Genomic DNA, 13,188 nt, shown 5'->3' on the forward strand with positions numbered 1-13,188 from the left:
CAGCCTCAACAAGGCGGTCTCTCCTTCAGAAGGGATAGTGGGGCTGGGGGCTGGGGAATGCTTCAAGGGCAATGGGCAACCTTATTTCCACCCCCTGGAAAGCTGGCATGAGAGAAGAAGGTCCAATATCTTACTTTCCACAACTCCGACCAGCTGGGATTCTATTTTTAACCAGTGCTGTCTTAGTTGACAGCTTGGAACGCCTTCTCCACCCTTTTCTTCCTTCCTCCTGCCTCTTGCAGCCCAGAGCCCTGTAGAAAGGATGGATGGGGGCAGCTTAGCATTGGTAAAGAGAAGACCACTCTCCTTTCTCACTGCCCTTCACTCCATCCAGCCTTTGTCCAGCATAGTGGGGGGATTTTAGAGATATTATTGGCTGAGAAGCTAATGAGGCTTAAATTTCAGGGCTCCTCATTGCACAGGTCTCTTCCAAAGGCCCTGGTCAGTGTCCTAGCAATTTCGTATCTGTAATTTCATTTTTTATTTTTTCTTAAAAAAGGGCACCCAGTTTTATAAGCTCCAGGCCCCACAGAACTTGGGTCTGCCCCTTGATGGGTATGGCGTCTCTCCAACCTCCAGCTCAGTGCCTACTTCAATAGGATTATTTCTGTCTTGGTCCAATTTATTGTATTACCTTGAGCAGCTTTCTTTCTTGCTCTGGGTCTCAGTTTCCCCATCTATTACAAGATGAAGTGTCAAGGAGCCCTCTCCCAGCATACCATGCCTCTGTTTATTTATGTATGTCCCCTTGGTCAGGTCATCTGTTCTTCCTGTTTGTCATTATGTGTGTGGAGGGGTGGCGTTGCTGTCTCTGCCCCTCTCTGGGGCTGGATCAGTCTTATAGTCAAGAAGGAGGCCGGGCTCTGGGACTCCTATTCAGGTCCAGGCCCCTGTCTCCCCACGCTACCTCTCCTCCTTGCTGCTGGCCAGTAAGGGTGTTTCCATGGGGAAGAGTGCATTAAAAAGGCCCTACTCTTTAATTAATTCTGTATGCCTGTCATGTTCTGACCCATGGTGTTTCAAATACACATGGAATAAACTGAGTCTTGTCATACACTGCTTCCTCTTTTCATTAAAATTTTAATAAGCATCTATTAATACAGTACCTTAACAATGGTACCACTTTAGGACAATGTGCTCAGGAATCATGTGTCATGGATGTCCCACCTCCCAGCCCCACCCCCATTCCCAGCTACTGCATACGACTGTGGTGTGAGGTGGGTCCAGGGTGACCGCTCGGAGAGAATTCACACAGCCTCATCTGGACTCAGACCATGGGCTTTTTGGCAGGGGGTCACGCACAGGAGTGAGCAGCAGGGGGTGGGGACCTGACGGAGAGGACTCTACAAAGTCCTGCGCCTCCACATGTGCCCCAAAAAAGTCCAAAAAGGAAATTAAGGGGGAAGCCAAGTCATTTATTATTTCTTGAAAAAGTTGGGTAAGGGAGGAGGGGCAGGCCTATAGTATTTAACTGGAAGGGAATGAAAGGACTTTTCAGTGCAAAACAGCTTGTTGGTCTGGGAAGTGTGAGATTAGGCAGGTTGGTGTTTGCAGCGCTGATTGGGGAAGGGCACGGTGAGGTCAAACTGGTGGCAGCCTGGAGCATCTCAGGAGTCATTCCTGTGCCAGGCTCCAGAGCCCTAAAAGATTCAATGCCATTACTATATGTGTGAGAGGCAAGTCAGCCCCTGTCAGAGTTTCCACAGTGTAGAGATAGTCCACAGCTAGGGACGCTGTGTCTGTATGTCCAAGGTCAGTGCCATGTCTCTGTGTGCCAGGCTCAGTCCCACATCAAGTGCCTTCTTTCCTGTGTGGGGTAAGCCACCTTTTCCTGTGCGTTGGGGTTAGTCAGTCTCTTGTGTCAGTTGGTCTGTGTCTCTTGTGCGTCTGGATGGGGCCAGTCCGTCTGTCCTGCCTCGGCTCCCACTCCCGCTCCACCCCTCAGCCAGGTCCCAGCGTGCTGATGGTGGTGTAGCTCAGCCTGGAGAGTGAGGCGATGGAGGGGGTGGGAGGATCCTCGTCAGGTAGAGGTCTGGGGCGAGCTCGCGGAGGCCGAGGACAGCAGCGGGCGCAGGTGTCGAGGCAGGCCTGGCGAAAGCGACGGTGCATGAAGCAGTAGACCAGGGGGTTGACACAGGCAGAGGCGTAGCTAAGCAAGTGGATGAAGGAGATGGGCGCACCCGAAAGGGCGCGATGTGCACCGGGGCCGTCGAAGGCGCGCCACGTGTTGGCGCTGTACACTGGCAACCAACACAGGAAAAAAAGCACAACGATCACCAGTAACATCCGCACCACGCGCTTCTTAGCTAACAGCTTGGCTTGCGCCGGCCGGGTGCCGGATCCTGGCCCAGGCGTGGGTCCGGTCAGCGCGGACAGCTCCAGTACAGGCCGGGAGCGCGGAAGCTGCACGTAACAGCCATCGCCGTCCTCACCAGCCAGCCGGGTCTCCGACCCGCAACGCCCGTTCGGGTGGGCAGGACCTGAGCACAGGCAGTGGGCGGTCAGAACAGAAGGCTGAGCTCTCCAAATCTCCAGCGGTCTCCCCTCAACCACCCCCCCATTTCCAGTCTCTCTTCCTACTCACACACCTTTCCGCCCCACCCACTTTATGTCCCGCCTCTTCCCAAAGTCCCGCCCCTCCTGGATTTCACCCACCTCGTCCGGTCCCACCGGGCAGTCCTCCTTGACTTCCGACCCGGCTCTGGCTCTCGCTGTCACTGTCACCGTCAAAGCGAAGCCCTAAGTAGAGCTCGCGGGAGATAAGCCCGTAGGCCACCGCCATAACCACCCCGGGCACGAAAAACAACAGCAGGAGCAGCAGTACCGACCTAGAGACAGAGCACAGACCAACCACGCGGGTCTCCGTCCAGCTATAATCACAGATGCAGGAAGACCCAAGGGTTGATGTTTCTAGGGCTGGTGACCAGGCCCAGAGGTGGAAGTAGGATTTGGGTATGCGGCCGGGAAGGGTTAGAGACCTGGGGAGAAGCCCCGAATGGGAATCCCAGGGTGGTGGGAAAGGGAATTGTAGTGGTAACTGTTAGAGCAGCTGGAGGGAGATTCTGGGTAATGCTCGTGAATATCTGATGGAGATGGAGAAGGGAATTCCCAGGAATGGGTACTAGGGACCCTCACCAAGTTTGGCGAACTCGCGCACTGGGCCACCGATGCATGCATTGCAGCACACGAGGTCCCGCTGGCTGCACGGCAGTGTACACCGGGTAGGGCACCATGAGCAGTCCGGACAGCATCCACGTGGCTACGATCACTCGAGCCGCGTGTGAGCGCGTCTGCCACACACGCGCCTGCAGTGGTCGGCAGATGGCGCTGTACCGCTCCAGGGCGATGGCCACGAGGCTTAGCGTGGACACGCTCACAGACACGCCTAGCAAGGGAAGAGGAAGGGGTCACCTAGGAAACTTGTACGACACACTCACCAGTGTGACTTCCATACCCGCTGACGGAGAAAGACCCCCTACATCCGGCAAGGACTTTAGAAGAGGAGGGGGGCAAGGGAGGCAGGTCAGTTGTTCACCTACCCATGAAGTAGGAAACCGCCTTGCAGACGACTGTGCCAAAGATAAATGTGCCCATGAGATTGGGCAGGAGGGTGAAGGGCATGCAAGCCACGGCCAGCAGGAGGTCGCTGACTGCCAGTGAGAGCAGGAAGGCGTTGGTGACGGTCCTCAGACGGCGGCTGAGTCCCAGGACCACGATGATGAGCACATTTCCTCCGACACTCATCAGAAAGATCACAGCGTAGAGGGTGACCCTAATGGCCAGCTCCAATTCTGGGTAGGAAAAAGGGGAGGTGGCAGTAGGGGTCCTGGCCCCCACTCAGCCCAGCTCTCCAATTTCACTTATCCCCAGTCCTCCAACCGCCACTACCCAGCCAGATCCCCTGCTTTCCAAATCCCCGCCCCCGCCCCCAACCCCTAGGACCCACTCAGTAAATGGTGAACTTGAATCCTTTACCTTTCTAACCCCTGGAGGCCTAGTTAAAGTGGTCTAACTCTACCTTTCCTTTAGAAAGCCTGTCAATTCTCAAGTTTTGTTCCAAATCCTTCCTTCTCTTTGCAGCCAAACTTCTTGAAAAGATTATTTCCATCTTTTCATTCACCCCTCAAACTGTTACAATCCAGTGACCTGTTCCCCCATTACTGTTTGGACACTTCTCAAGGTTACTGAGCTTTAACTGCTAAATCCACAGGTCTCTTCTCAGCTTATTCTACTTGACCTCCCGGCAGCATTTGACCCAGTTGACCACCCACTATCTTTTGAAACGCAGGTCCAAACATGTCTTTATTGTCTTAAAAAACAATGACAACAAAACAAACAAACAAAAAGACCCTTCACCTACTCTCACCTGTCTGCAACCCTTTAGCTTGTCATCCAGATTCTCCCAGAACTGCCCTCTTCCTCCCCCCCACTTCCTCCCTGCAATGCACCCAACTTAAGTCACCGGATGACTCAGTTTCTGGAAGGCATCATGTGCATTCATGATTCTCTCCTTTGCTCATGTCAGTTTCTCAGCCTAAAATGCTTTCGCTGCCCCCGCCCCCCGACTATTAATACCTCCCCCCCATTAATGACTTTCAATAACAAACTTGTTTTCTGTTATCTGGTAAATTTCTATTCACCATTGTCTTTCAAGACTCAGACAGACTGCCCCCTCCTCTGTTAGGCCTTTCTGGACACCTTATTTGGAGCTAATCTCCCCTTCCTCTGACCATGCATGTTCCCTACACATCTGTTAGAACCGTTTACTTTCTGCCTTATATTTTAATTATCTATAAACATTCATTCTCACTCCACAAGCATTTACAGAGGACTCCCTTTATACCAGGCCCTGGGGACAAAGAGGACATGGCAAATGCCCTGTGAGCTCTCATCTGAGAGCTCACAGTCTAGAGGGAAACTCAGATGTATAAACAGATAATTGTCACATGGTGTGATAAGGAGTGAGGTTGAGGAATACACAGAGTGCTCTGGGAGCTCACAGGAGGGACATGTAGTGTTGCTGGGCTAGACAAAGGGCTGACCCCATTCATTTTTGTCATTGCCTATTGGGAGAAGGATTCATCATTGGGCTTCCATATCACAGCCAAGCAAACCCAGACAAAATTGAATTGAATTAAATTAAACTGGACCCAGTCACCCATACCCATGGCCTCAGCATGAGGGAGACTGGAGCTTGGAGGGAGAGAGGGCAGGGACAGAGCCTGCCAAGTTGGGGGGAGGGAAGGGCCCAGAGCTGCAGGGCCCTTTTTCATAGCCCCATACATTGGCTGACTTTGGCCTGAGCTCCCAAATTAAACTGTTTTCTCATAACAATAGTTTGTACTTATTCAGAAGTTGTTGTAGACGTCGAGTAAGTGCTACTTACAAGAGATCCCCTAACTGAACTCAGCAGTGATATTACTTGTTCAGAGCACCCAGTAAGTTAGGAGTTGATTCAGAATAGAAGCCAGTCTCTAGATCTCTAAAATGCTTTGCCTTCTACCGCTTCCTCCCTTCTCTGTCATTCATGATGCTGTCCCCCTCTATACTCTACCATGGCATTTCTCACTGTATTATTCTGTTCATTTTCTATCTCCACCACTAGACTATGAGCTCTTGAGCACAAGGGCAATGCCCATCACGTTCTCCAGCATGTCCCTAGCGTTTGGCATAATGTCCCCTGCACAGGAGCTGTTAACACCTGCTTGCTGATGAATCTTAAATGGATCTCGGTCACTCTCCACATAAATGTACCTGCTCTGTCTCTCCTCATCCATCTTTCACCTCTGTGCTTCTAGAGCTCCAGCATGCACTCTCCTTGCTGCTTCTGTCTCTTTAGAGACCCATGTTGGAGGATTTTGTTGGTGGAAGGGAGGGGGCAAATGACAGGCTGTGATTTTGGATGTGTTACTTTTACTATTATATACAAACCACCTGTGTCTCACGTAGAAGCTGGGCCCCTCTCTGCAGGGAAGGCTTATGGCAGGTTTATGTGTGACAATTTGAGGTGTATGTGTGTTTGTGTGTGTGCGTGTGTGTGTGTAGGGGGAAATAAAGAACTTTGGGAGGGGGATCTCTGTCAGAGAGGTCCTTGGACCCAGAAAAATAGAGCAGGTGGTCTATCTTGCACCCTATGTCTCCTCCCAGTCCGTTGCCCCTCTCCGCCTCTCTCCCCCTACCCCTTAATATCTCTAGTTCTATCTTCTCTAACACTTCCTCCTCTGTCCTCTGAATGTTTCTCTTCAACTAGTTTTCTTTTTTTTTTCTTTTTTTTCGGCCGTGCCGTGGGGCTTGAAGGATCTTAGTTCCTGACCAGGGATCGAACACGGGCCCTGGCAGTGATGGTGCTGAGTCCTAACCACTGGACCACCAGGGAAGTCCCTCTCTTCAACTAGTTCTTGATTCAACAAACACACCTCAAGTTTGTACGGCATTCTAAACTGTGAAAAGCACATTTCTCATTCATTCATCTGGCTAATGGATCCCGTGTGTATCCTTGAACTTGGCTAATTGTGGTGTAGCTGAAAGATGGGGCTAGGCCCTCTATTATGAAGTTCCCAATCCGTGTGGGGACCTCTGAAAACTAGAGGACAAAGTCCCAGTAAAAATGACCAGCAGCTGTACAATGCTTTGGTGTTTAACTGGGCACTTCCAGCTGTTACTTTACTTGCAGCCATCACCATCTCTCTAAGTCTTTGCTGTTGAACAGTTAGGAGATGTGAAAAGGCTAAGTAAAAGCAATCTTAGAGCTAGGGATCTTGGGAAAGGCAGGGAAGTTTAAATAGGTGGAGCACAGGGGACTTTTAGGGCAGTGAAACTATTCTGTATGGTACTGTAATGGTGCATAAATGTCATTATACATTTCTGAAAACCCACAGAACATACAACACAAAGAGTGAACCCTAATGTAAACTATGGAATTTAGTTAATAATGTATCAATATTGGCTCATCAATTGTAACAAATGTACTACACTAATGCAGGATGTTAAGAACAGGGGAAACTCTGTGTGTGTGTGTGTGTGTGTGTGTGTGTATGCATCCATGTATGTTTGTGTGGTGGCATATGAATGACCACAGTGGCTTCAGGGGTGGCAGAATGGGAGCTGCACCACTAGTGCCTTGACAGTCTATCTGTGGGCATCCTTCTGCTGGGGATGAGAGGAGAACAGAAATCAGACCAGAGGACTCAGAAGACTGGGACAGTTCAGTTCTGCTTCTGGGGTCTAGAGGATCTGCATGTGTTCTGTCCAGATGATGGCAGAGAAGTGTGGGTACAAAAATCCAGATGACGTGACATGAAACAAAAACAGGCTTTTCTAAGAAAGGATTCCACAGAACACTGAAGCTGCTGATGCCTCAAATCCTGCCATTCACGGTGTGTTGGATCTGGTCACCCATCACTCAGGCATCAAAGTAGTACCCATGCCTCTGTGGTGAGCATGGATAGCATCCAGCTGATTGTAGGTAACAGCTGGGTGATGGGGACATCCACATGTTAATGGATTCTAACTGAGGGGGCAGAAATAACATGCAGGGTGTGTATGTAGGTAAGATCAGAGTGAGCATTGGGTAATACTTTAGTCTTGGAGCTGATATCTGGGTGGGTGAGAGTAACACATATTCCTGTAGGCAATATCTGGAGAAGGGTAACAGCTACGTGTCTATAGGTAATATCTGATTGAGTGTGGGTTGCCTGTAAGTTTAGGTAATATCTGAGTAAGTGTTGTAACATTTGAATGAGCCAGGGTCTGCAGATAACATCTCATTTTGTAAGTAACATCTCCAGGAAGCATGGGTTACATTCAGAGGTCTGTATGTGAATGGGGGAATATCCAGCTGATGGTGATCATAGCTGACTGAGCAGAAGTAATATGCAAGTATATGTGGGCAATATTTAAGTGAGTGTGAATATGAGATATTAACAGATTAAGATGTTAATCTTATTGAGTAAAATAACTGAGCGCCTGAGCGAACATAGGTAGTATTTGAGTCTTTGCGGGTAATATCTGAATATGTAAGAGTAATATCTATGACTTTATGGGTAATATCTGGAGGAGGGTTACTTAAGTGAGCATGGGTAATATTTGATTGTACGTGGATAATAATAAAACAAAAGCGAGTGTGTTTAATGGATGAGTAATATCTGAATGACAGCGGGCAATATTAAAGTGAGTGTGGGTGACATCTGCTTTTCTGTGGGTAGCGTCTGAGAGAACATGGGTAACATTCAAGTCTATGTGGATTATATCAGAATAATGTGAGTAACATCCATATGTCTATCGGTAACACTGGAGTGAGCCTGGGTAAGATGCGTCTTTCGGGGTAACAGCTGAGTGAGTGTGGCTAACAGAGTCTCTGTGGGTAGCTTCTGACTGCTAGCTGTCACATCCAAATGTGTGTGGGCAGCAACGTCTAGATGACTTGTGCTCTGAATCACTTCACATTCTGCTTTCTCAAGGTCCCTTACTCTATTAGCTAGCCCTGCTATCTTCTGCACTTCAACCTTCCTCTCTTGGCCCATTCCCCATCAACATTTTTAAAATGGCCTTATCTCTACAACACATACACACTCAAAAGACAAACCATGCATGAGTGTGCGCGTGCGCTCACACACACACACACACACACACACACACACACACACACACCCCCTTCCTCAATCCCATGTTATCCTCCTCAGTGCCATGTTATTTCTAGCACTATCCTGTTTTCTCTTTGTCTCTCTCTCTCTCTCCCTACCAAACTTCTGGCAAGTTTTATCTGCACACCTTGGTTCACTTCTTATAACCTCTCCCCCACGGCCCAAACTTCTACCAACTGTGGCCACCCCCTAACACCCACAGCTTCTCCTAAGACTTCCTTGTTATTGAATCGGAAGAATGCTGCTATGACCTTATCTGACTTATATGGGCAGCATTTGACATCACTTCTCCCACGCTGCTTGAAACTTTCTTTTTTCCTTGTCTTGTTGTCTCTCTGATGGTTTCATCTAGATCTACTTCATGGACTCTCCTTCCTCTGCTTGGCTTTTAAAAATTGGTCTTCCCATACAGATGGCCAAGAGACACATGAAAAGATGCTCAACATCACTAATTATTAGAGAAATGCAAATCAAAACTACAATGAGGTATCACCTCACACCGGTTAGAATGGGCATCATCAGAGAATCTACAAACAACAAATGCTGGAGAGGGTGTGGAGAAAAGGGAACCCTCTTGCACTGTTGGTGGGAATGTAAATTGATACAGCCACTATGGAGAACAGTATAGAGGTTCCTTAAAAAACTAAAAATAGAACTAACCATATGACCCAGCAATCCCACTCCTGGGCATATACCCAGAGAAAACCATAATTCAAAAAGACACATGCACCCCAATGTTCATTGCAGCACTATTTACAATAGCCAGGTCATGGAAGCAACCTAAATGCCCATCGACAGACGAATGGATAAAGAACATGTGGTATATATATACAATGGAATATTACTCAGCCATAAAAAGGAATAAAATTGGGTCATTTGTAGAGATGTGGATGGACATAGAAACTGTCATACATACAGAGTGAAGTAAGTCAGAAAGAGAAAAACAAGTATCATACATCAACGTGGAATCTAGAAAAATGGTACAGATGAACCAGTTTGCAAGGCAGAAATAGAGACACAGATGTAGAGAACAAATGTATGGACACGAAAGGGGGAAAGCGGGGCGGGTGGTGGTGGGATGAACTGGGAGATTGGGATTGACATATATATGCTAATATGTATAAAATAGATAACTAATAAGAACCTGCTGTATAAAAATAAATAGATAAATAAAATTTTTTTAAAAACTGGTCTTCCTCAGGGTCCTGTCTCAGGACCTCTTTCTTTTTTTTTTTTTCCATCTGACACAATCTCTGTATGATTTAATCTATTCTCATGGCTTCCGTTACCACCTTTAGACAAACACCTTTCAAATTTGTATTTCTAACTCATACCTCTCCCCTATGTTCCAGACCCTTGGATTCAACAGCTTACTGGGTAACTCCACCTGGATATTTTACCAGCATTTAAACTCAGTGGGTTCCAAATTGAATGTATAATCTCCTTCAAACCTGTTTCTGTTCCTTTGTTATCCTTCTCATTATACAGCACCAACATCCATCCAATTGTCTAAGCCAGAAACCTAGATGTCATCCCTTGACCTCTTCCTCCCTCTCCGTTTCCAATAAATCATCAAGTTCCAGAAGTGCCTGTCAAATCCACCCAATTCTCTCCATCCCCATTGCCAGTAGCTTAGTCTACGCCAGCATCATCTTTCATCAGGACCAATGTAATATAATAGCCTTCTAAAGGATGCTCCTCTCTCCATTGGATTGTCTTCCAATCCATCCTCTTTAATACAGAGCTAATCCTGGCAGTACTACTGAAACTTTCAGTAGTTCCCATTACCCGCAGGATAAAATCCATACTCCTTAGACAAGGTCCATAAGGCTCTCTGGAAACCCTTTAGGCTGGTCTTCATCTTGAGTGTTCATTATTCCTCTCTTATGGTACATGTCTCAGGCACACAGAAACTATGACACACTGAACGAAAGGGCCATGGACTTAAACTCTGGCTGTTTACACATACTGTTCCTCTGCTTGAGATGCTTTTTGCTTTTTCTGCCCCTTCACTTGGCTGGCTTTCCCTCAGCTTTTTAATTTTTATTTCAATTTACCCTTCACCTCCTCAGGAGGCCAACTCTGATTCCCAAGCCTAGGCTAGGCTAGATAGAGGTGCTCCGCTTCTGTGTTCCCACATCCCTCTCAAGGCACTTCCCACTCTGTACGGCAATTCTCTGCTTACTTGTCCTTCTCCCCCACTGAACTGTGAGCTCCATGAAGTAGGAGCTGTGTCAGTTTTGTTCTACTCCTGTCCTTAGTGCTTAGCACAATCTCTGGCTCCATAAATATTTGTTGAGTGAAAGAATCTGGGTGTAACAACGAGAGAGTGAGTGACAACTGGTCTGAGAATGCATGCAATATTTTATGGGGGTAAATAAATACTTGAATTGCAGTTTATTCCCATTTTCCCTTCTAGAGCTTGGAATAATTTCCTTCTGCTTAACACTGTTCCCTCTCCTGGAATCCCTCTTCTTCCTTTTCTGCCTAATGAACTCCAACTTCACGGTTCCCTCTGTGAAGTTTTCAAACCCTATCTCCTTTGGGTGCCCAGAGTTTGGTCCCTCTTGTGGGAATTCCAATGCTGACTGTGATTTTCCCATTGGTTTTTGTCTCCCGCTTGCACTGGAGATGACAGTGCAGACTGGGTCTAGTTCAGCCCTGTGTACCCGGCACCTAGCCCAGAGACTATAATAGCAGGTGTCCAGTAACCATCTAAGGAAAGAAAAGGTATAGGAAGGGGAAAAATAAGACTTGAGCTGGGTCATTGAGAAAATGTGGATGTTGGCTGATGGGAGGAATGAAAGTCACTTTGGGGACTGGGTGAGTGGAAGCAGCCTGGTGGTGAGGGGGGGAAGGTGGCACAAAGGGATGGGATGATGAGTGGGGCAGCCAGACTCTAGGAGGCTGAAACCTAAGGAGAGGCAGGTTGGAGAAGGGGCTTGGAAGGGACCTGGAGACATTACTTGGAGACAGCGAAAGAGAGAGGGTATAGACCCTTGAGAAAAACTCCAACTTGGGAGGCAAGGGGATCTGAGGAAATGGACACAGGCAGCTCTAGAGAGTAGCCCCTCAGTCCAATGTCCAGCCTAATTCAGGTTAGAGGATCTCTTTTGGGAAGGCAGGCGGTTGGGTGGGGGACACAGGAGATTACAACGCTAACTTCCCATTCAGGTCTTCCAGAGTGCCCCTTCCCCAACCAGCCCCCTTCTTTCCCCCAATCTTGCCTTCCTTCCTTTCTTTCCTTCCCCATTGTGGGTCCGTGAACTGGCTGCAAAAGGAAAGGAGAGACCTGGGAGGGTTGGCCAGAGGAGGGCCTTGTCTTCCCACCGTCTCTGTCTAGGAGGGGGCTGTGTGTTGGGGGTGACCAGGAGCTCTGGGGGTGGTCAGGGGACCAGGGTGTGAAGGGGCTCTGACCAGGTAGTGTGAAGCTGCAATGGAGTTTTATGGGCTGTGGGGGACAAACGTGTCAGGGGAGCTGTTTGGGGACAGACGGAGTACTATGAAGGGATAGTGTGGGCGTTTGGGGAAGCAGTGGGGGGCCTCTGAGTGTTGCGGGGTGCAGTGAGAAGGAGCTCGTGGACGGGGCTCAGGGAGGCACCCACCTCGTGTCCCGGCTCCGCGGATGCGCGGGGGCTCACAGCTGAGGTTGCCGGTGCCGCTGCCGTTGAGGAGGGGGCCCCCCGGGCGGCACAGGGAAGCCGCCGGCCCGGGTCCGTATCCCGGCACGCTCCGGTTCGGCTTCAGCAGCTCCATGGCCCCGGCCCATCCGCCGCCTCCCTGCGCTCAGCCGGGCCGGCTCCCGCAGCGGCTCCACCTGCTCCAGCGGAGATTCCGGCTGAGGCTCCCGCCCCGCCTGGTTCTCGCCCCCACCCCCGGCCCCCGCCCCTCCGCCCCTCCGCTCCTCCTCTCCTCCTCTCCTCCTCTCCTCGCCCCGCCTCGGCTCGCCTCCCTCCCAGGCTCGGGTCCGCCTCTGTCCTGCCAGGTGACTCTCCGCCCCCCTCTCCTGCTCCGGACTTACTCGTCCTCCCACCCCCGACCCCCGTGACTGTCCTCGCCCCCTCCCTAGATCTCTCCGGTCCTCTCTTAGAGATTTCCTTCCCGCCCACTCCCCTTCGCCAGCGTCCCGGTTACGGAGAATTCTCGGGAGTGTGTGTGTGTGTGTGTGTGTGTGTGTGTGTGTGTGTGTGTGTGTGTGTGTTGGCGAGTGTTGGGGAGAGGTTAGGAGTGGATGGAGAGGTTGTGAGGAGGGAGGTTGGGCAAGGAGGGAGCGTAAGAGGGACGGGGTAGAGCCCGGCTGCCGCGGGGTCTGGCATCTTTCCCTGGTGGGTCGGGGAACGTGGAGGTGGCAGCCGAGACGGGGCCGCATACTGGGATCCCTGGCTGCAGCGCAGATGCCTTAGCCCGCGCGGAGCGCCACGGGTTCCCTACTTTGCCGCAGTGGCCTCAGTGACCGCGACACCATCGCTGGTAGTTCCCTGCAGCTCCTCGCCTCGGGGCTGGGGTAGTTCCCTCATCCTCGCCTCTTACCTCAGGCCCAGCACCC

At 49.9% G+C, this 13,188-nt stretch overlaps 1 protein-coding gene across 1 annotated transcript; it reads right to left on the reverse strand.

Moving 5' to 3' along the window:
• Positions 1-1,394: 1,394 nt before the first annotated feature.
• CCKBR (cholecystokinin B receptor) lies at positions 1,395-12,465 on the reverse strand. The gene is made up of 5 exons (XM_007172855.2): positions 12,248-12,465; positions 3,540-3,791; positions 3,136-3,385; positions 2,656-2,828; positions 1,395-2,480 (listed from the first exon to the last, which is right to left on the reverse strand). The coding sequence occupies exons 1-5, from the start codon at positions 12,396-12,398 to the stop codon at positions 1,942-1,944; spliced, it is 1,365 nt and encodes a 454-aa protein (XP_007172917.2). The 5' UTR covers positions 12,399-12,465; the 3' UTR covers positions 1,395-1,941.
• Positions 12,466-13,188: the final 723 nt, after the last annotated feature.

Source organism: Balaenoptera acutorostrata, chromosome 9, assembly GCF_949987535.1.
Source record: "Balaenoptera acutorostrata chromosome 9, mBalAcu1.1, whole genome shotgun sequence".
NCBI lineage: Eukaryota > Metazoa > Chordata > Mammalia > Artiodactyla > Balaenopteridae > Balaenoptera > Balaenoptera acutorostrata.